Source organism: Falco naumanni, chromosome 2 (genome assembly GCF_017639655.2).
Source record: "Falco naumanni isolate bFalNau1 chromosome 2, bFalNau1.pat, whole genome shotgun sequence".
Lineage (NCBI taxonomy): Eukaryota > Metazoa > Chordata > Aves > Falconiformes > Falconidae > Falco > Falco naumanni.
The window spans coordinates 78,099,873-78,120,846 of NC_054055.1; the positions used below are offsets into that span (position 1 = coordinate 78,099,873).

The 20,974-nt window shown below is 39.0% G+C and overlaps 1 protein-coding gene across 10 annotated transcripts in view; it reads left to right on the forward strand.

Moving 5' to 3' along the window:
• TTC3 (tetratricopeptide repeat domain 3) overlaps positions 1–19,355 on the forward strand; it is a 68,321-nt gene extending 48,966 nt beyond the window's left edge. For 5 of the 10 annotated variants that reach the window (XM_040585063.1, XM_040585060.1, XM_040585061.1 and 2 more), the window contains 17 exons: positions 1,780–1,836; positions 3,071–3,147; positions 3,899–4,051; positions 4,370–5,279; positions 7,194–7,259; positions 7,926–8,075; positions 9,285–9,424; positions 10,857–10,925; positions 11,636–11,732; positions 12,711–12,811; positions 13,482–13,575; positions 14,179–14,277; positions 16,297–16,718; positions 17,172–17,292; positions 17,445–17,672; positions 17,870–17,959; positions 18,595–19,355. In XM_040585063.1, coding sequence (XP_040440997.1) covers positions 1,780–1,836; positions 3,071–3,147; positions 3,899–4,051; positions 4,370–5,279; positions 7,194–7,259; positions 7,926–8,075; positions 9,285–9,424; positions 10,857–10,925; positions 11,636–11,732; positions 12,711–12,811; positions 13,482–13,575; positions 14,179–14,277; positions 16,297–16,718; positions 17,172–17,292; positions 17,445–17,672; positions 17,870–17,959; positions 18,595–18,705 — 2,985 coding nt within the window. In that variant the 3' untranslated portion in view covers positions 18,706–19,355. Of the gene's footprint in view, positions 1–1,779; positions 1,837–3,070; positions 3,148–3,898; positions 4,052–4,369; positions 5,280–7,193; positions 7,260–7,925; positions 8,076–9,284; positions 9,425–10,856; positions 10,926–11,635; positions 11,733–12,694; positions 12,812–13,481; positions 13,576–14,178; positions 14,278–16,296; positions 16,719–17,171; positions 17,293–17,444; positions 17,673–17,869; positions 17,960–18,594 lie in introns of those variants that run through there. The other 5 variants (XM_040585062.1, XR_005826552.1, XR_005826553.1 and 2 more) reach the window with 5 other exon arrangements.
• Positions 19,356–20,974: the final 1,619 nt, after the last annotated feature.

Here is a 20,974-nt window from a genome sequence, read left to right on the forward strand (position 1 = left end):
AATAAATCTTTAGAGTTAGTTAATATACATGTTGAAAAAGCAAAGAATTCCACATTTTATTATTTCGTGAATTGGAAATCCAAGGATGAAATCACAAAATCATTTAGGTTGGAAAAGACCTTTGAGACCATCAAATCCAATTGTTAACCCAGGACTGCCAAGCCCACCACTAAACCGCCTTTAAGCACCACATCTACACAGTTTAAGTGCTTCCAGGGTTGATAATTCCACCACCTCGCTGGGCAGCCTGTTCCAGTGCTTGACCACCCACCATTTCAGTGAGGAAATTTTTCTTAATATCCAATCTAAACCTCCCCTGGTGCAGCTTGAGGCTGTTTCCTCTTGTCCTATCACTTGTTATCTGGGAGACGACCCACCCCCAGCTGTCTACAGCCTCCTGCCAGGCAGTTGTAGGGAGCAGTAAGGTCCCCCCTGAGCCTCCTTGTCTCCAGGCTAAACAACCCCAGTTCCCTCAGCCGCTCCTCATAAGCCTTGTGCTCCAGACCCTCCACCAGCCCCGTTGCCCATCTCTGGACACGCTCCAGCACCTCAATGCCTTTCCTGCAGTGAGGGGCCCAACACTGAACACGCCGTTCCAGGTGCGGCCTCACCAGTGCTGAGTGCAGGGGCACGATCCCTTCCCTAGTCCTGCTGGCCACGCTGTTTCTGATACAAGCCAGGATGCTGTTGGCCTTCTTGCGCTGAATCTCACACAACTGGCTTCAGCCAATCGATCCAGCCTGTCCAGACCCCTCTGCAGAGCCTTCCTGCCCTCAAGCAGACCAACACTCCCACCCAGCTTGGTGTCATCTGCAAACTTACTGAGGGTGCACTCGATTCTCTTGTCCAGATTGTCGATAAAGATATTAAAGAGGACTGGCCCCTGTGCTGAGCCCTGGGGAGCAGCACTTGTCACTGGCTGCCACCTGGGTGTAACTCCATTTACTACTGTTCTTTGGGCTCAGCTGTCCAGCTAGCTTTTTGCCCAGCGTACAGTACACCTGTCCAGGCCATGAGCAGCCAGTTTCTCCTGCAGAAATCTGTGGGAGATGGTGTCAAAGGCTTTACTGAGGTCCAAGTAAACATCATCCACAGCCTTTCCCTCCTCCTCTAGGCAGGTCATCTTGTTATAGAAGATCAGGTTAGTCAAGCAGGACCTGCCTTTCATAAACCCATGCTGGCTGGGCCTGATCCCTTGGTTGTCCTGCAAATGAAAGCCATTACAATAAAACTACTTCTATTTCAGTGTTACTTATATCCTAAAATAAAGTTAGTAAGTTCCTGTTAGTAGCATTATGTTAATTTAATCACAATCCTATCAAAAAGTGAAGATGCATTTTATTTCCTTCATCTTTGCATATCTTAGAAGACTGAAGTGGCCAGAACATTTGACAGTTCTCTTGGCGTCTGGTTCCCCATGCAAAACTCTGTTGTGTGGGGTGTCACAGCTCTTTAAATACATAGTTTCAGCTATAAGTAATGAGTAAGCATCTGAAATACTGAAATGATAGAATATTGCAGTTTTAAATATCAATCTTCTATGTGTTTAAAGAGGAAAATGATGAAAAGGACCCAAATGGATAAAGTCTTACAAAGCTCTGTTACTGTTTTCCACCTGGGGATGGAGTGGAGATAAAGATTGCATACGTCACCTTGTAAATCTTGCTAGTCAAGCTAGAATGAGAATTAGAATATGAAACTTTTTAAAATTCACTTACTGATTTTGGAAATGCATCATAATTTTATTCTAAATAGTGACTTTATTTTTTTCTGTTTCAGACTAACTGTATCAAAGTTAAAAACAAAAATAGGAAGAAGAACTCAAAAGACTCAAGGGTCGGTAACTCTTTAGCTGCTTACTACAAATAGGCTTTTCAGAATTGCTGGTGTTCAGATGTGTGGGGGCTGTTTTCCAAAGTATCTTGTGGAGACTTGCTTGTGAAGTAGTTTTTCCTGAAGCAGAAAAATGCTGTTAAGACTCAGTTAATACAGTTGTGTTTAGTTCTAAACTTGAAAAAAAATTATTAATAACTTTGGCTCTGACTAGATGCCGATACCTTCAGTCTGTCCACTGTATTAATTCTGAATTAATGTTTTGATCTTAATTTACCATATTGGGGAAATGAGTACAATACACTGACTGCATTATGTAATTATTACTTTATGCTCCATGTTGTTTTTGCACTGACATATACCAGATTTGTAGAAGGACACTTTACCAGTCATTTTGAGAAAGAAAAATGTGTCCTTAAACTTCATGCAGTAGATCTGAAATTGTCTTCAGCATGCGCCTATCAGTGACTGAAGATGCAAGTGTTCCATTTATTGCTCAGATAAATGTTACTATTTGATTGGTATTTTATAGATTTTGCTTTATTGAAAGCTTCAGATAGTCGTCTTTGTTTCCTCCATGCCCCTACCTTTTTATAATTTGACTAGAATTTCAGGAGTAAACATAAGATTATTTTTTTTCTTTTCTGACTTGGATGCATTTATACAAGTCAGTGTATTTCTAAAGTTGTTAGATGATAAAAAATAAAAGACAACTAAAACATTTGTAATGGTGAACATAAGAAGTTAACAGGTGCCTTATTAAAACCAACATGGAACTAGAGATAATTCAGACTTACCTGTAGTAAAATTATTAAAGCTTGAAGGCTCTCAAATGTAAAGAGATTCCTAGAAAGTCAGCTGATGTGCAGCCCAGTGGAAAGAAGTTATATGAAAGTCATAACAAAGTGAAGCTGTATTTTAATCCAAAGTCAAAGAAAAATCAGGCACGTCTAGTATTTTGATGAAATTGGTAAAAAAAGAGGGAGATTGGGCTGAACATCCCAATTATTTTCCAAAATGAGTTCTGAATAAGAAATTAATAATTTTACATTAAGAACCTTCTTGCTATGGCTTAGTACTCATAATTGTACTTAAAAGTTTTGTAGTTTGTAATAAGGCTCTGAACATGATAATGTTACAGAATAAGGTTCAGTGTAAAGTTTCTCGGTCTTTTACAGTTGGATCATTTTGCAAATATTTCTATGACATAAAAAATTAATAATCTGTTTTTAATTAGTCTATTTTAGTATTATCCAGCGGAGTTAGTACAGCAGCACGAGAAGAAGATAAGATATTTATAGAAGAAAATACTCTGTAAGTACTGTCATATATCCTTGCTTTTATTGCCTAAACTCCAAGGCAGTGTCTTAGAAATACCAAGTCTGGGTTAGCATCTAAGTGTTTTTGATATGAGCTTGTATAGAGCCATTATTTCTATGCTTCCAGGACAGGTGTAAGGGGCATTAGAATTTTAAAGTTCTTAACAATATAGGAAGTAACCAAATGGTTGCCCAGCTGCAGCCCAATACATCTAGGCCAAAAGCTGTTCTTTCAAGCAAGATCTTACTTGTGTTATGTTCCATTTCAATATAGCAAGAAGTTGATAAATTTGTGCATGTTCCATCAGTCACAACTGAACTTTCAACTGAACTTTGCCATCCACACCATATCAAGCAGGTTGTGATGATGAACTGAGGTAATCTGTAGTGGTTTGCTCAGAATTTGTGTGTTCATCAGGAGTCAGACTGTTGTATTGTGAGCCCTGTTTCGGTCTTGCTTGTACACGTGGAAGCTACCAGCAAGAGCTAGTCCTTATTATTAGCAAGCGGCAGGTCAGTTAAGTTTAGCAGTCGAGTGTTTTGGGGATAGTGTTTATTCTGCTTGTTAGAAAAAAGTTTGCTATTGGGTTATATTTTTAGCACTATGCAGTTACCATACAGTATGCTGTTTTCAGTATATGTGAAAAATACAATTACTTTCAGGGGGAAGAATTACTGTTCACATATGCACTATTTCTTTCTTTCTTCTCTCTCTCTCTCTCTCTTTTTTCCCCCAAATGCTACAGAGATTTTACAAATTCTTATGAACCGTTCGTAATCCCAGAATATCTTCGGGGGCAACTAGAGGAATTTGAAGCTCTCTGTGACATTTCAAATAGCAACAGTTATCAAAGACTTTTCGATAATAACCCAGATCAAACCTGTGAGAGTTTATATGAGTATGTATACATTTTTCTGTTTAGTAGATTAAAGGGTTTAGTAGTATTTCATAATTTTTATAACATACTGTGTTTAAGTCCAGAATTTGAATCCTGTTGGGCTGGTATAGGTACGTATATACTAATCCTTTGAAATAGTTGCATGGTTTTCGTAAGATGTGGGTAAGCAAGGGTATTACAGAAGATTTTTATGCTTGGCTAGAACACCATCTTCCAAATCACTGCTCAGTAGTTCTGATATAATGTATTAAATACTATTTTAGGTTTATGTGAAAGAACTTTTATTAATAATGACAACTCTTTTTGTTTTTCTTGAAGGTATTTCTCTCAAATCTTGGAAGAACATGGCCCTATGGAAATTAATAATAAATTACTAGTTGGGGAATATGAACAGTTCCCTGAAGAAGCTCAAAAGATTGTAGAAGATGAAGGTGGTCTGAAATCATTTCTTCTGAAATCCCTTCGTTTCATTATGGTGGATAATCTTATTGGCTTAAGAAAGCATGCAGTTCTAATTAAAGAAAATACAAACAGAAATGAGACTGGAGATAATGAAGAAGAAAATTATATAGTCTGTGATATGCAAGAAAGTCCTTCCCAGAACAAGCTACAGTTAAATCCAGCTGCTAAGGAATTCAAACCGCTCTCTTATCCTAAGCAACCCCATATATCAGCATCTACTGATTTAACAGTAGCAAGTTATGAGACTACACAATATTTGCCCGGGTCTTTGCCTACTTCATGTGAATTGGTGCATTCTTCGCATAGTCAAAATATTGATACCACAGAAAATGAGTCATCATTTTCAGACCTTTTACTACAGTGCTTTGATACTAGAAGTACTGGTATAGTTTTGCCTCAGACTTCCTGGGGTTATGAGTATGAGAGAGTATTGCCAGTGTCTTCTCAAATGCCTCTCATGTCAAAAGTTGCAGAGCAACCTAGTTATATTGATGCTGATCATGTAGCTCATCAGTATAATGATGAATCAGTGATTTCAGATGGAAAACAAATCTTCAGCAGTTTTATATCAACTGAAGTACAAACATATGAAGACCCTCAATGCCAGCTGGAGAACTTGGATGACACATGTTATGAAGGCAATTTTTCACTTGCAAATAGTACAAATAAAGCTGAATGTGGTATAGAGGTTATTAAGATGGAAAATGAAAGTAGAGATATACCTCTAATGAAAAGCAATCCTCATGCAAGGATGATAGCTGTTCAGGTAAGAAATTAAAATGGAACAGGTATCTGAGAGCTTTAAAGTGATAAATGACAGTGTTGAGCACTGGTAAGTGCAACTCCTTTTTGAATTATTTCTTTATGAATTCCCAAAGGGCCCAAATGTTGTATAGAGTGTCAAGCACAAATACTCAAGTAATGCTTCCAGCCACCCAAATGTAAAGGATCTTAAGAGTAGCATTTTGCATTCTCTAGTACTTATCTCCCCCCAAAAAGGCAATGAATTGGAAGATACTGAGGTGTTTATCAGACTGGGAACTTCCTTAGAACTTGCAGTTCAAGCTGCTGACACTTTCTACAGCTACTCTTGTCTTGCATTTGTGATTCTTAAAAGCATCGGTCACTGAATTTTATTCTGCCTGAAATCTTTGCAGATCCTCTTATTTGGGATCAAAGGAGAGAATTGGTGCACATCGGTTTAAACTGCTTTAGAGGTTAAACATCTGTGTCATAGTTTTTTTCTTTTTGTAATTAGTTCAGTGATTTAACTTCCACAGTATTTGAGGATTTTAGATGGTTTGTACATTCTGACAACTGTTGGCTTATGCTTCCCTTGTGGTCTTGCAGTGGAAGCCCAGCTGTAGGGTGAGTCCAGGGGGGCAAACCTTCACATTTCCTTTACCCTCCTGAAGTAAAAAAACCTGAAAGTTTTGGCCTACAGGCAGAGAAAGCATTGGTGAGCACCTGAAAGTGGGAAGGGCAAGCAGCTGAACAGAAGAGAGGCGTTCACTCTTTAATGGTATCCAAGAGTTAGATCAACATACACCACTTGCGAAAGCATTTCAAGTAACAGAGGGAGACAACGGTCACAGCTGCATTTGTTACAGAAAACACTGCACTAAGATGCCAGGTTTTCAGAGTTATGGATGTGGCGGTTTCACACATCCATTTATGACATGATCCAACATGCTAGAGGGACTGCTGAGGAGGAATTCCTCATCTTCACTTGTTCCTTGTCATTAAGGGAGGAGTAGCTGTTTATAGCTATAGGAGAAATAGCTGTCTTTATATTACTGCTTTCTAAATTAGCAAAACGTTAATATGGCTGTTTTTCAAACTTTTTTTTGTGTACAGAACTTTTCTTCACTTTAAATCTTTCCTGAGCAATTGCTCACAGTTACTTTCCCATCAGTCTGGGCAGTTGAATTCTGTCACTTGGCTGATAGGACTTTTAAAATGGGATTTCTGTTTGGTTCTTGAACACATGCAGCGAAGAGATAACAGAAGAAGTGACAGTTTTCAATTTAGTGGATTCTGATTATCAGAGGTCAAAAGGTCACCGACAGATACATTTCTGTTTGCAAAAATGTGGTAGAGCAAGCCGTTTAACATTATCTGACTATGATTTTTAATAGCTGATTGGAACAGTAACATCATAAACTAGATCTTTTATGTGTCACATTATTAGATTTTAAACTTCAGTTCTTTCAGTAAGTCCTTGATGGGAGGTATTAGAAGAAAACAAGCCGGGATTCTGAAGGTCTTTGAGTCTAGTGCCCTCTAAGTAGAGGCACTTGCATAGTAGATCTTGAGTTCAGGAGGAGCCACAAAACACAGCTCCTTAGTTGTCAGACACTGTTTTGCAAATCTTAAGTTTTCAGACATTTAGAGCACAGCTGTGTTCAAAAACTTGGAGAACTGTTCTCAATGCAGGTGCCTCATGGTCAATTAAACTAGTAAAAGCTCACGACAAAAAGGTGCTTTCATTATAGATTGAAGTCCATTTCAGAAACACTTGCATAACTTCTTTTTACATTGTAGATAGACCTACTTTTTATTGTAGTTGGATTTGTAAAATTGTAGGTCAGGTACAAAAGCTCCAAAACAGAGCTGACCTACTAGTTGCATGTATAAACTGGAAAGCTTTTTAATAAACTAATGATTCTTTGTATTCTAGGTACATCGTGAAGTAGCTGATAGAGACACTAATACTTCGCCTTTTCATCCATTTGAAATGCAACATGTAAGTTACCTGCATATTTGTTTGTATTTCTTACTAAGAAGGTTAAAGCCCAGAAATTCAGTAGTGAAAAGATAAAGGGTCTCTCAAAATGACATGTTTTAACAGATACTTTTTTAGTTTGGTTTGTTTAGGGTGTGTTTGTGTAGTTGGCTTTTTTGGGGGTTGTCCTCTCCCCTTCATGTTGGGCTGTATTCTGTGATAGTCTCCATGGAAACTTCACGTAGGCCCACAACAAGTAGGTTTTATAGCTTTCTTCTGTAGCTGTTCAGATATTGAAGTATGTTTTAGGGAAATTTAATATTTTCTCTCCAAAAAATTGAGGTTTGATTTAAATATTCCATTTGGACATATAGACAGCTCTGACTGATGTTAATGTCAGTCTTATGTCTGTACCAGGAGATAAAAGTGAGGAAATGTGGCCTTTGAACTTGTCATATTCCTCATTCGTTGTCCAGTATGAATGTTCATTTCCTGAGCTGGATTGAAACTGTTACACAACTTTCTCTTAAACACTGCACCCACCTCCCCCAAACCAACAAAAACCCCTCACCCCAACCACACTCAAGATTTTGAATCTGAACTGACAGCACGCTGTTCCTTCTAGAAGTCATGAATGTTTGCTGCCCTGTGGCAAAAGGTACTAGATTGTTTTTAACTTATTTTCAGGGAGATGTGCTACGTATGGAAAAAGAGCATCAGGTATTAAAAGAACAACTTAAAGAAGCACAGGAAAAATACGAACAGTTACAAAGCCGAAGCTCGGAGGAAATCGGTGCTTTAAAAAAGCTCCTAAAGAAAAGTGTTGAAGAGACTAAGGTAATGTTTTTATCCATGCAACAGTGGGACAAACTGCAGTGGTTCACAAGGTTGGTTGTAATTTAATCAACAGTATTTTTGAAACTTAACTGGTGATCCTCATTGCTGTGAAGTCTAACTCGGCAAACATCACAATCTTTGTCTGTTACCTTCCTTTGAACACACTTAAACACATAGGATGTTGGTTGCTTCCATCTAGTGGATAGGTATTAGTTTTGGCTCACCCCGAGAACAAAAAAGCACTGCACTGCTGGCTGGCTTTCATCATTATTTGTTGCGTTTTCTAACAGGCTTTATTTTCTTGAAAACATCTGGGGAGTAGTCCACAAAATGTACTATCAGCCTGCTATCACTTTGACTGGATTAATTTTATGGTTAAAACTACAGGCTACCCATTTGTCTACATGAAAAGGGATTTTTCTGTTTAAAAGAAAATAATTCTGGTGGAACCAAACCCATCTTTCCCTGTGCTCTTTCTTTAATCTTTAGGAAGATGGGGCCTGTCATTCAATCTCAGTTTAATATATTTTTGTCCTTCTACAACGTGTTGGAGTAAACTTAGGTACTGCAGCTTGGGAGCTCCTGAGTTCTAGCTTTACCATTGCCTGAGTAGCCTGGCAAACCTCCATATAAGGGGTGACGGAGTCTCACATCTGCTTTTTTTGTATGAATATTGGTAAAAATGTGAGCTCAGAAGGTTTTGAGCTGAAAGCATGTCTATATGCAGGGTGGATGAACTTGTCCATGGGCACTGTAGGCACTTTTTAAAAAATACATTTTTCTGTTTCCCAGTGATACATTGATGCTACCTCAGTTTTTTTCAAGCATTTATGGCAGCTGTCACATTGTGTTATGAACTGTAATTTCCCAGTTGTTAGTACTAAAACAACAGTGCCTAGATTTTGAGTTGGGTATCAGTATGTACGTGACCCTGTGGAACTGGGTTTCTTCTTATAGCTGACTGCAAAACAGGGTTGCAAGTATTCTGAAGCCAGGTAAATGAGGTACGCAGATAGCTGCGCGAAGACATTGATGCCTGTGTTGCCCACGCTAAACACCTGAACTAACGGTGAATTAAGCACCAGTAAAACTCTTACTGTAATTTTCACTGGCTTACCTTTTGATCGTCAGTGTCAGTAATGTGCTCTAACTGGCATTTGAATAAAATAGTATTTTCAGAAATACTGTTTTCTTATTTTCTGCTTTTAGGTATCAAAGAATGAACTGGATTGGTTTCATAAAGACTTAGAAATACAAGTGAAAAAATGGCAACAGGAGAAAAAAGAAAAGCAAGAGAACTTAAAAGCACTAAGGAACACGGCTAAAAAGCACGCAGATACCAATGACAGGTGCCAATTTTAAATACAGATTTACATTACTTTCCCTTTTGATTTTTTTTTTTTAAAGCAGCATTAAGTACAGTTATTTCTGATAAATATGGTAAATTTCAGTATATATTGGTTCCATGATGTATGCAGAGTGAAAACTCAAACTTGTTGCCCTGATCATGTCATTCTGGAATGAGTTAAATGCAATTCTTGGACTAGAGCTGCTGTTAGTGGGATCTACATACAACATTATTTAACCTCATTAACAAATACTACTCCTTCACTATTTAAGATCTTCCCCTGTTTTCCAGAATCCTTTAGATCTGCCCTCCTTTATCAATTTTCTTCTTCATGATTTGCCATTGCTTTCTCAGTGCGATCCTATACTGCATTATGATTAGTTTAAAATTTTCATTTCCATTTTCATTCTTCCTTCTACTGTACAATCAACCCGACCAAACCCGGGTCTGCATCTGTTTTCCCTACAGGTTTTTTGTCTGTTCTGCCACATAGCCTATTTGAGGGTCATCCAAGGCTGCACACTTCCTTCTTATCTAGTCCTGTCACTCATTTCTCAGATTCAAGTAAAACTGCAAGAACCACATAACTACCACGTATCTAATGTGGTGTGTGGGTTTTTGGTGTGGATTTGTTGTGGGGGTTTTTTAACCCATCCTTCACCTTAGAACAGAAGTCTGCAGGGCTTTCCATGGAACTGAAATCAATAATATCCACGTATGAATCCCAGCATGACCCTGCGTGCAGCAAACCTCGCTGTTGCTCTGGCAATAAGCTCTCCTGGCTGTGGGGGAGCAGGAAGCAACTCAGCTTCTACCAGAGTCAACAAGCACCCATGAGACCTCATCAGTGACATACTGAAAAATAAATGTGTTATTTGATGATGTATTATCAGTAGCTTTTCCTGAAACATTCTGAAGACTTTAGAAATCTTTAATTGGCTGTGTAACGGGCTATAGATGTTTTATCACAGTAATAAGCTGAAATGTGTATGCTTTCGTATTTTGATTTTTTTTGCAAGTGACAGGTAAACATGTAAAATAGGTTTTAGATAACTGATGAAGCTGTCTGACTTAGAAATTATTTTTCTAATCAGATTTGACAATTCCTACTGAATTTTTAATGTTTCATCGCAGTTTACAGACCTGAGAAGACTTCTGTCTTTGAATGCTGTTGTATTTTATATATATATGTATATGCATATGTATTTTATATTTAGTTTGAGTAGTTTGGGCCACATCTCTTTTGAAAAAACATCAGCCTACTTTTATATTAGTTACTGCTTAATTAGTTAAATGCACTTAAGGTATTAAACATATGAAACATACAGATTATCACCTCTGCGTAGTTGTCACTGTGGTTATAGAATAATGTGTTATGTGTTCGCTAATGAACATTTTTCAGAACAAGCTTAATAAATGTTTGATTACTGTAGGTATTTGAAGACCATTGATGAGAAGGAAAAGCAGTATAATGTATATTTAAACACATATCTCGAGACCAGGTAAAAACTCTTGTACCTTTCAGGAATATTTACATTTTTCTGCTGACTTGTCATTATTGGAGTTGTATGCATCACTCTGGGTAAACAGGCTTAGAAGAAATCAGCACTTTAACATGTATCTCTTTATTCTAAGTTAGTTATCATAAGTAAATATTTTCTTTTAGATACCTAGAATAATAAAAATCTGACTTTCCAACATAATCATGTACTTTTCCCGTGATTATATGATGTTGTGTTTTAGAACACATGTTAGAAGTTGGGCATGGTACAGACACGCTGAACTATTCTGTGTAGCTTTAGATCTTCACACACTTAAGAGTCCTTAATGTACATAAGGTTACCTACACATTTTTTAAAAGTTACTAATTTGCACATAACATAAAGTCAGTTTCACTTATAGATACATATATGTGATCACGCTCAGAACAGTAATATTTGCATGACTTCAGTAGTCAAAATCCTTTAAGCTTTTTAGGTTGTACAGTGAAATGTGGTTAAGAAATTCCAAGGTGCTGTCTGTGAAGCCAGCAGTATGGCTGCATGAGCGTGATGCAATCTATACCTGAAGGCACAAGCTGCACAATGTAAATGCAGATGGGTGGTTCCAGGGAAAAGAGAATAGCTATAGAAAACTTGTAAAATGCCGTAGATTTTAAATGCTACTCTGTTCTTAGTGTTACTACAATATTTAACTTCTTTTTATTTCACAGTAATAAACTTGCTAATGAAAAAGTAAAATTAGAAGAGCGTATAAAAAAGAGTCAAGATGACTGCCAAGAGTGTGTGGCAAGAGCTGTTAAAGCAGAGGTACAAACAAAACATCTTAAACCACTTTTGCTAGAGCTTGGTTCATTTGCACTGATAGTAGGTGGGGAAGGTGGTGAAATCTAACAGTTTACTTTTCAAATAGTATCTAAAACTTTTCCTAAGTGTGTATCAAAAGTGTTAATTAAATATTAACAAGTGCTGTTCCTGATGTTATCCTATAAAACTTTGTGGATCATCAAGGCAAAATTATTATTATTATTATTATTATTATTATTATTACTATTATTGACCAGCATTAGAAGTGCACAGAATTTGGGGCATATAGTATTGCCCCAAGTAATAGTCAACTAGTAATTGAGTTTCTTACTTATTCTTGTTACGAATACATTCCATTATTAAGAATTAACCACAGGTATACAAAAAATTCCTTGTTAAAAGTCACGGTTAATGAATATATAGCTACTTCTTTACCCGGTGGAATTAATGCAACAGCCAACTTGTGTGTTTCACTGGAAGGAGGAGAGTACTGATAAGTAGCAAGAGTTTTTTTCTAAACCAGCATGTTTTATACTGGAAATGCTTTGAATATAATGAACAAGTGTCTCTTCTTAAGAAAGGTTTCAAGGCTCTCTCACCTGCAGTAGGAGATTAAAATTGTTGGTCTGCAGTAGTCTTCAACCATGCAGTATTTAAAAGGCTGCCTTAATCACTTTAAGTGTGTGTGTATACATATATTTTTATATAGATAAATAGCTTAAGTTGCAAATGGAACACTCATGGAAGCTTTCTAATATCAGTTGAAGTGAATTTTTTTTTATTCTCCTGCAGGCCTGCCAGGGCTTGTTATTCCACTTGAAATTCCTCACTGTAGGAACTGTGTGTGTGTGTTGTACTTTGTATTATCAAACTATTGTTTCAGATGCTTACTAAAATCTATTTTGAGGTTTTATTCCTTGTGCTACAGCAGTGCTTTTACTGCACTTTTTCTATTCTTTACACAGTTATGTTTTGTTGCAGATATCAGTACTCAAAACCTGGAAGGAAACAGAAGTATGTAAGCTAAATGGCATAGCTGCCACTGCAGAAGCAAACCTCAAGCTGTTGAAGTCACTGAGCAGGTATGGAGAGTTTACATCAGAAATTTCAGTACTACTAGTTGCTAAATACAAATAACTACTGAAAGTTTAATCATGATTATTTAACTCGACAAGTCAGTTTTGCTCACAAAGCCATGCTAGACCGAAAGGTGCGTAAGAAACGTAATAGTTAAATACAGCTTTCCTAAACCTGAATCTCTTTCTCACCTTTAAATTACCAAGATGTGTGGTAATTAGAGCAGGAGCAAGCTTCTTGTCTTACTCTTTCTTAGCTGGGAAAGATCAGGCTGCTGGGAACATTCCAGTTATTCCTGTACAGTATTACTGGGAAAGGGCTGCAATGTAATTAGAAAACAGTGCAAACAAAACCGCTGGGCATGCAACGTTGTTTCCTTCCTTACAAGGAAGGAATTTAGCCCTTGATGTTACCTTTTATAAAATTTACGCCACATTATTTCCCTGTCCTTATGTTGCTGCAAAATACTAATTTACATTTGAGGAGTCCACATCTTAAGGTTAGATGGGATCTAAGTACCAGTTATTTAAGTGATTTTTAACGTAAAATTGCTTGAAGTCTTTAACTGTGATTTAGTTGGTAGGGGAAGGAATTTTTGTCTAAACCCATTGATCCTAAACAAAAATAACAGGAATGGGAATGTTGGAGTTTAACTGAAAATCTTGAATACTTCAGCAGCTCAGCTTCAGCAGCACCTCAACTGAAGTCACAGATTGATTCCTGGGAAGTGTTTATTTCAAATGTAAAGAAACAACTGGAAAAAGTGGAGGTAAGCCTTAATTTCTCTTAATGAGCTTTAAGTTGAATTTTGGAAATTAAAACTAAATATATACCTTAAATAATTTTGCATTCCTTTTTTTAAAACAGAAGTAGCTTGTCCTCCAAATACTGAACTGTGCTTTTTTTAATTTGAAAAGATAGATACCATTTTAAGTCTATATTATTTAGGTATAGTTAAGTTACAATGAGTATCTTCAATTTTATAAAGGCAAAAATCTGTCCTTTAAACACTGGCTTCAAAGTTGGATCCCATGTTAACAAGTCTGGTCCCTTGGTTCTATTGTATTTTTTGGAACTTTAGGAATCCATGCAACTTCTTTAAAAACAACAGAAGACAGTCTGCAGAGTTAAGATATAAAATGTCTAGGCCGAGTTTTAAGAACTAGAAAGGGTTTCGCAAACCCTTTCAAGCACCAGTGGAAGTACTTAAATACAGCTTTGTTGCTGTAGCAAATGGTAGCCTTACGTCTCCATTTGAAAGGCCTGATATCTTTGGCATTTTGCAAAAAAGTAGTTGTGTTAATGCCATTTTACATAAAGAGCAAGCTTTAGTTAATGCTGATGTATAGGATAATTTGTTTTCCTTGTGCAGACCGAGTATGAAGAAAAAATTCAGGCGGTGAAAAATGGTGTACGGAACTGCCTCACTAAAATGGAAACTCCGAATCTTCCCTCTCCTCCCAGCATCCTAGTACGTATCTTACATTTGATAGCAGTTTGCTAAAAAGCTCGTTAAGATTGCATTGGCACGGCTCTTCATTACAGGACACCTGAATATATAGGCTGGAATACAAAGTAATGTCTCTGCATACATCCAGGTAATATTCAAAAGGAAAAAGTGATTGCAGATGAGCATGAAAATGTCCAGTGAGAAGCACATTCTCAAGTCCTTTGAGAGGCTTAAGCTGTTCAAAGTTAACTTTTTAAAACGCTTCATGATCTGTCTGAATTGGGACTAATGTTTTTGCATATAGTGACTTTCCTGTAGCACTAAAATGCACAGGGACAAGGCTCCGTTCCACCAACATGTGTAACTGATTACAAATACCCAAATAAACTTCCAGCCGTACCTGTTATGAACTAGATGGAGTATAGACATTTATAGAAATGCATCTGGAATGACCGCATCCCAGATAAATGCTATTTAAAAATATTTTCTTGCGAGCCAACAGTTCCACAAACACTTTGCTCAAGTCACATCATTACTTCCAAACCCTGTGATTGTTCCTGATGCAAGGATGAAGTCAGCTTCAGTCAGCACACCTTGAACTATTGATTGGCACGGTGGTGGCGAGACGAGTGAGAGCGATAAAATGCTTGCAGCCAAGCTAGCCGCAGCAGCAGTGCAAACAGCCTACATGGTGCCATTCACTGATGGTAAAACGAAAACCAGGGCATAGAGGTGATGCCCAGTCCTGAAGACCATTAGTATTCAGACACCACTGGACCTGGGACAGTTTGGATTAAGGAAAAAAGGGTTTGGTCATTTCTCAAAATAAGGGAGATAATTGACTGAGTAAGTAAAATGCAGTCGTAGTGCATGCATGTATGAAATCCCTGAATTTACTGAAGATGCCGCACAACTTTCTAAAATGTATTTTTACAGAAAGTCATGGAGTTTTCTTTTGTTTGTTTTTGGTATAATTTAGATTCAAGGTTCTGCTGTATAGTTACACTTAATGCTCTCCTGCATACCTTTTCTTCCTCACTTATTTCAAGGCATCTCCTTTCTACTTACTGGCACAAAACTCAAGACTATGTAGATAACTTGGTTACCATCCTTAGGTTACCATCAATTTACGGGATGGGAAAGAGCAACTTCTGAGCCCCTTGTTCTGCATTTAGCATCTATTTTTACTGCAGTAATACAAGAGTAACCTTTTAGAAGAGAGCTTTCAGTTGCAAGAGGACTTTTAATAGGCAAATACAGAATCCAAATGAAAAAGACTTGATGAAACCCCTTTTCTCCCTGTTTTAATTAATTCCATTAATTAATTAAACACCTTTACTGAGAAGGGAAAATATTACTTCAGAAAGGTGGTAAACTAAAGAACACAGAACGAGAACCAGCAGGTTTGACTATGAAGAAATGTATAATTTTAGTTTTGTGTGTTTGAAAGCCACCTTCCTAGAGCAGTCAAGTTCTGAAACAAATAGCAGTCATGGGGTCAAACAACTGAACTTGTTTTAGGGAGTTCTTTCCATTTATGGAAGCGAGCCGTCAGTGCAAAAAGAAGTCTTCCTGGATCGTGTCAGCTCCCAAGTTTTTCAAGATGATGACTATAGCTGACTTGTGTTTCTGTTGGGAAAAAAAAATTACAATGGATTATATAGAGATTATATAATCTATTAAAAGCAGTGAATTTTGTGTTTTCAAATTGATGGCACTTACTTCAAGCTATGCTTCTGTACAACTCACAGCTGTCCAACAACCGTGCGTTCTTTAGCAAAGCCAGAATATGTTAAAGGAACAGTTTGCATGTGTGCTCTGCTGTTTAATCCTGTTTCAGAAAGGTTGTCTACATGTAGTACCTATTAAAAGAGCTCCTTTTTGCAGTTATTTTTACCCAGGTAAGGCAAGTTAAGATAAACTGATGTGACCTTCCAGTTTCTTAGCATGACCAGATGTGTCATAGTTCACGCTGCAAATGCTCAAGAGATCTGCTCAACTTAATCAATGCTTTTCCTGTGATATCTGTTTATTTCCTAGGTAAAGCAAGGCAGACCTTCAGTCAGTGATCCAGCCATTGCCATGTATTCCTCTGCATCTGCATATCCTAATTTGCTTCCTGCATTTTCAAGTTCTAAAGATCAAAGCCCAGCACATGCTTCATGCAGTACACAGCCCAGAGTTAAGCCAGCATATGCAAAGTCTAAGGCTTGTTCTGCAAGTGGTGGATCGGTGACAACACACTCCAAACCTCTGGAAGGATTATATTGTGATAAAGTTTTGGCATCTTGCCCATTGGGCATTTCTGGAAGTAATATTCAAAATGTCCAGCCAAATCAGAACCACCAAGATGACTCAGCTAGACAACTGAGGCCTTCTGGACTTCCAAACAACAAAACGCTTCAAAAAGCAATTGAAAATATTATTGCGCATCTACAGAGTATATTCCCAAACTACAGCAGGTATTTGTTTTTATGAGTGCGATGTTATGTTGAGTAACAGAAGTTCTGAACATCCAGTGATAAAATACAGAAAGAGTTGATTTCTTAGTCAATGGCTTCTATTTCACAAGAACATTTAATATTCGTCGTTCCCCTCCTGTGCGTGAGACATTCCTTAGGGGAACAGACCTGTGGTGCTGGCTTATGTGTTCTGGGTTTTTTTCCCCCAATTAGAACCACTAACAAATAGAAGTATTTTTACTTTCTTGTTTGGGGTTTATGATTAAGGTAGATCCTAGTTATTGAGACATACTGGAAGCCAGTTCTTGCTACAGTTCACCTGAGAAGTTGGTCTCTTTGAAAGGCTCTACTGCTGGGAATCAAACACAGCGTTCTCTAATACCGCGACTGTGCTGGTAACAGCCGTAGCATTGCCAATCAGTAATTGCCTCTTTTGGTTTTTTGTCCCTTCAGGTCAGACTTGATCAGCTTCATAAAAGATGTACAGAAAATAAATGGAAATACATTGTCAGGCTTGAGTTCCGATGAGATTCTAAGCAGAGTCACAGAACTCATTCTGGATCGGCAAAATAAGGTACCGTGGTGTCTGTAGTTGCTGCCTTCTCTGCTGTGTGTCTCTGACAGGGGGAACAGGGCAGTACAGTCCAGAAAAGAATGTGAACTTTCTTTTGTTGTCAAGCTCCAAAATACGAACTTGCTCCAGACTCTTTTCCAATACCTGTCTAGGCACCAGCTTGCACAGGGAGACACGTGAATTCAGCATCCTCTGCTTCACCAGCACGGGCTGGAACTCTGAGTCGGGAAGTACCTGCAGAAGAAAATGTATCCAGCCCAGCCAAGGCACAACCTGCGCAGAAAAAAGCCTTGAGTAAAAATCCATCTCAGCCAAATCTCCAGCCCTGGGGAAATGTTGGAGCCACACCTAAATCTAAATGGAAAAAACTAGACTATACAGTAAGTATCGCTTCATCAGTGAATGTGATGCGATTGCTGGGTACCTCCTACACAAAATGAAATAATCAAAGTATTGCTGGAAAACATAATTGACTTGTTCATTTTGTGTACAAAAGCTTAAATAGACTTGTTTAAAATTAGTAACAACATTAACTTATTAGAATTAGCTTTCAAGTAACTTAATGTTTTATGTATAGGCCTCCAGTGATGATCCTTGCACAATATGTCATGATGAGCTAAGCCGAGATATGTGTGAACTAGAATGTGGGCATCGTTTTCACAGAGAAGTAAGGACTTTTGTTCTTATCACTTAGATGCAAATGTTGATGAACCCCATTCAGTTACGCCGTTGTTCCACTCTCTAGAAGCAACCCTCCCCCCCTTACCCTTCTGTGCTTAAAGAACAGCGCGCTCTTTTCTTTTACATACTTTGCACACCAAAACTCACCATACATACAGTCTTGCTGCGTCAGAAAGCTTCCAGCTCTAGATTTTTAAGTGAAATGATAATTCATCAGAGTGATTTTAAGCTGATTCTTCAGAGAACACATTTGGTAGTAGAGTTGCACGTGTTTGCAGCATACTTACAGAATGGGCTGTCACACTATAAACCTGGCATTTGCCACCTGACAGCAGCTGCATCGATTTCATGTAGTAAGAAAGTCAGGATTATGTTAGCATAACGTGATGTTTCTGTTCATGACCACTTCCTGTTACCTTATTTGTTTACTGCTGATTTGTTGTTGCAGAATAGGTGCAAATGTAAATTGATCAGCACAGTGTCAGAATCGGAGTTTTCTAACCGCAGATTTCAGTAACAGAACACAGGAAACTGCTTACCCGATAGTGACGATTACTAGCAGACTTAGGCTGAACTCTTTATACCAGACTTTGTTTCCTCAACATCTTCCTATTCTTGCAGTGCATTAGAACGTGGCTTAAGCAACATTCCAGTACCTGCCCCATCTGCCGCATCCATGCTTTGTTACCTGAAGATTTTCCTGAGCTTCCTGCACGGAACAAATATACCTAGAGCTTGTTTTATTTGAACACGTTGTAAGATGCAAAGTGGCTGCAGAACAACCACCGTGACAAAGAATGGAAACATGATGCCTAGAAAGAGAGAGAACCCTGGTTTTATTGAAAACAGTAGTAGAACTCAGACTGATTCAGTATGTAACAATTGGCATTAAAGCTGCAAGACACTGCTACCACCACGGCGCCTGCAGAATCAAGCTGGCGTACCCCAAGATCCAGCACTTTCCCTACTTTTCTACCTACTTTTCTCAAAGGATGGTGCATAATTCCTGTCATGAGGGGGCCTTCCTTCAGTGTTTACACTGCACTGAAAAGAAAAATATTCTAGCATCAAACAAGTAGGTGACCTTAATGACACAGTAGCAGAATTTGGAAGAGCCGAGACATTACCTTCCTCTGGCATAAACAATTACAGTTTAACTGCAGGATTCAAATGGGGCTTGTCATCATTATGAATGCAGCTCATATAATTGCAGTTCCTCTCTCTGCATAAATCCATAGCTAATCATTCAAATTGTTTAAATAATGACTTTCAGTAATATTTGAAGTAAGAATTTTTAAGTATTCATGTGATTCTGTTTGTGTATCGTTTGAGTTGGAATACTGTGGCTTGATTCTTTAATCCCAAAATAGGGTTTGAATTTCCCCCATTGTTCCAGAGCAGATTTGCTTAAATCAGACTTACAGGATTTTTATTTTTGATCGAGCACCACTGCATCTGTATTCTGTGCGTGAATGTTCACTGACAGCATCCTTTTCAGCTTCCAATTATGTTCTTGGGGTGGATGATGCACACGTATCACCTTCTAAGCGTTTCACAGAAGCAGCCTAAGTCAGGACTCAGGACACAGGACACTTCCCTAGCGCAGAGGTATCATCCTTGACCTGCCAACCAGGGGCAGAGCAGTCCCACACACACCACACTGGACAGAGCATCCTCCACTGGTGTGGTTTACCCCCAGCCAGCAACCCAGCACCATGCAGCTGCTTGCTCACCCCCCTCACCCAGAGAGGTGGGGAGGGGAATCAGAAAGGAATGTAAAACTCAGCAGCTGAGATAAGAGCAATTTAATAGGTAAAGCAGAAGCTGTGCACACAAGCAAAGCAAAGCAAGGAATTCATTCACCGCTTCCCACGGGCAGGCAGGTGTTCGGCCATCCCCAGGGAAGCCGGGCTCCATCACATGTAATGGCTACTTGGGAAGATAAATGCCATAGTGCCAAATGTCCCCCCCTTTCCTTCTTCTTCCCCCAGCTTATATACTCAGCGTGATGCCATATGGCATGGAATGTCCCTTTGGCTAGTTGGGGTCACCTGTCCTGGCTGTCCTCTGGCTGGCAGGGCCCAGGTAACTGAGAAGTCCTTGATAAACATCACCCAGTAACAACTAAAAACATCAGTGTCCTATCAACATTGTTCTCAAACCAGATCCAAAACACAGCACTGTACTAGCTGCTAAGAAAATTAACTCCATCCCAGCTGAAACCAGGACAGTATCCACCCCTTATTCCGTACCATTTACATCATGCCACACTTTCCGATACCACCTCGTTAACCACCATCACCCTTCACATCCTTTGATGTAATGCACGGGCATCATCCCCCTAGTCTATGCGCCACCTCTGTAAAGATGTCTGTAAAATGTCCACTGAGTTCATTGAGTCCATGAACATGATCTCTCATGGTGGTCACTCAGGAGAGGCTGTGTGCTGCACGGGGTGATTCAAAGCCAGCTCAGGCTGAGTCACCGCTGCACTTGCACTGCTGCATGTAAGGCTTGTCCTCCAGTGGTTCTGGTGGTTCCTGCTACAGCCATGCCTGTAACATGAAACTCAAATCATGGCTTACGACAATTTAAAGGTCCATCCATTACAGTCTCCACCCCTGGACCCTTTGGACCACCCTGTAGTGTTTAACATTGCAGTGAACTCCTCCCCTTGCCCCTGCTCCGGCTTGGACTTACCCACGGACTGCGGTCCCTTAGGGCTGTACCTGCTCCAAGTGGAGCCTCGGCTACGAGCCACAGTCTCTCCAGGGGTGTACCTGCTGCGGCACAGACTCAGCCACAGCCACAGTCCCCTTGACCCGAGTTCACACTGGAGTTCCAGCCTGTCCAGCACAGAACAGCAGCCATGCCCTGGCCACCTGCCAGCCCAGGCACATCGCCGTGGCTGTTACCAGAACGTTCCCGGGCACAGTGCGGTGAGATGATAAGCAGTGCAGCAGCACAGCAAGCAGCCAAAGCGAGAAGCAGCCACTAATGA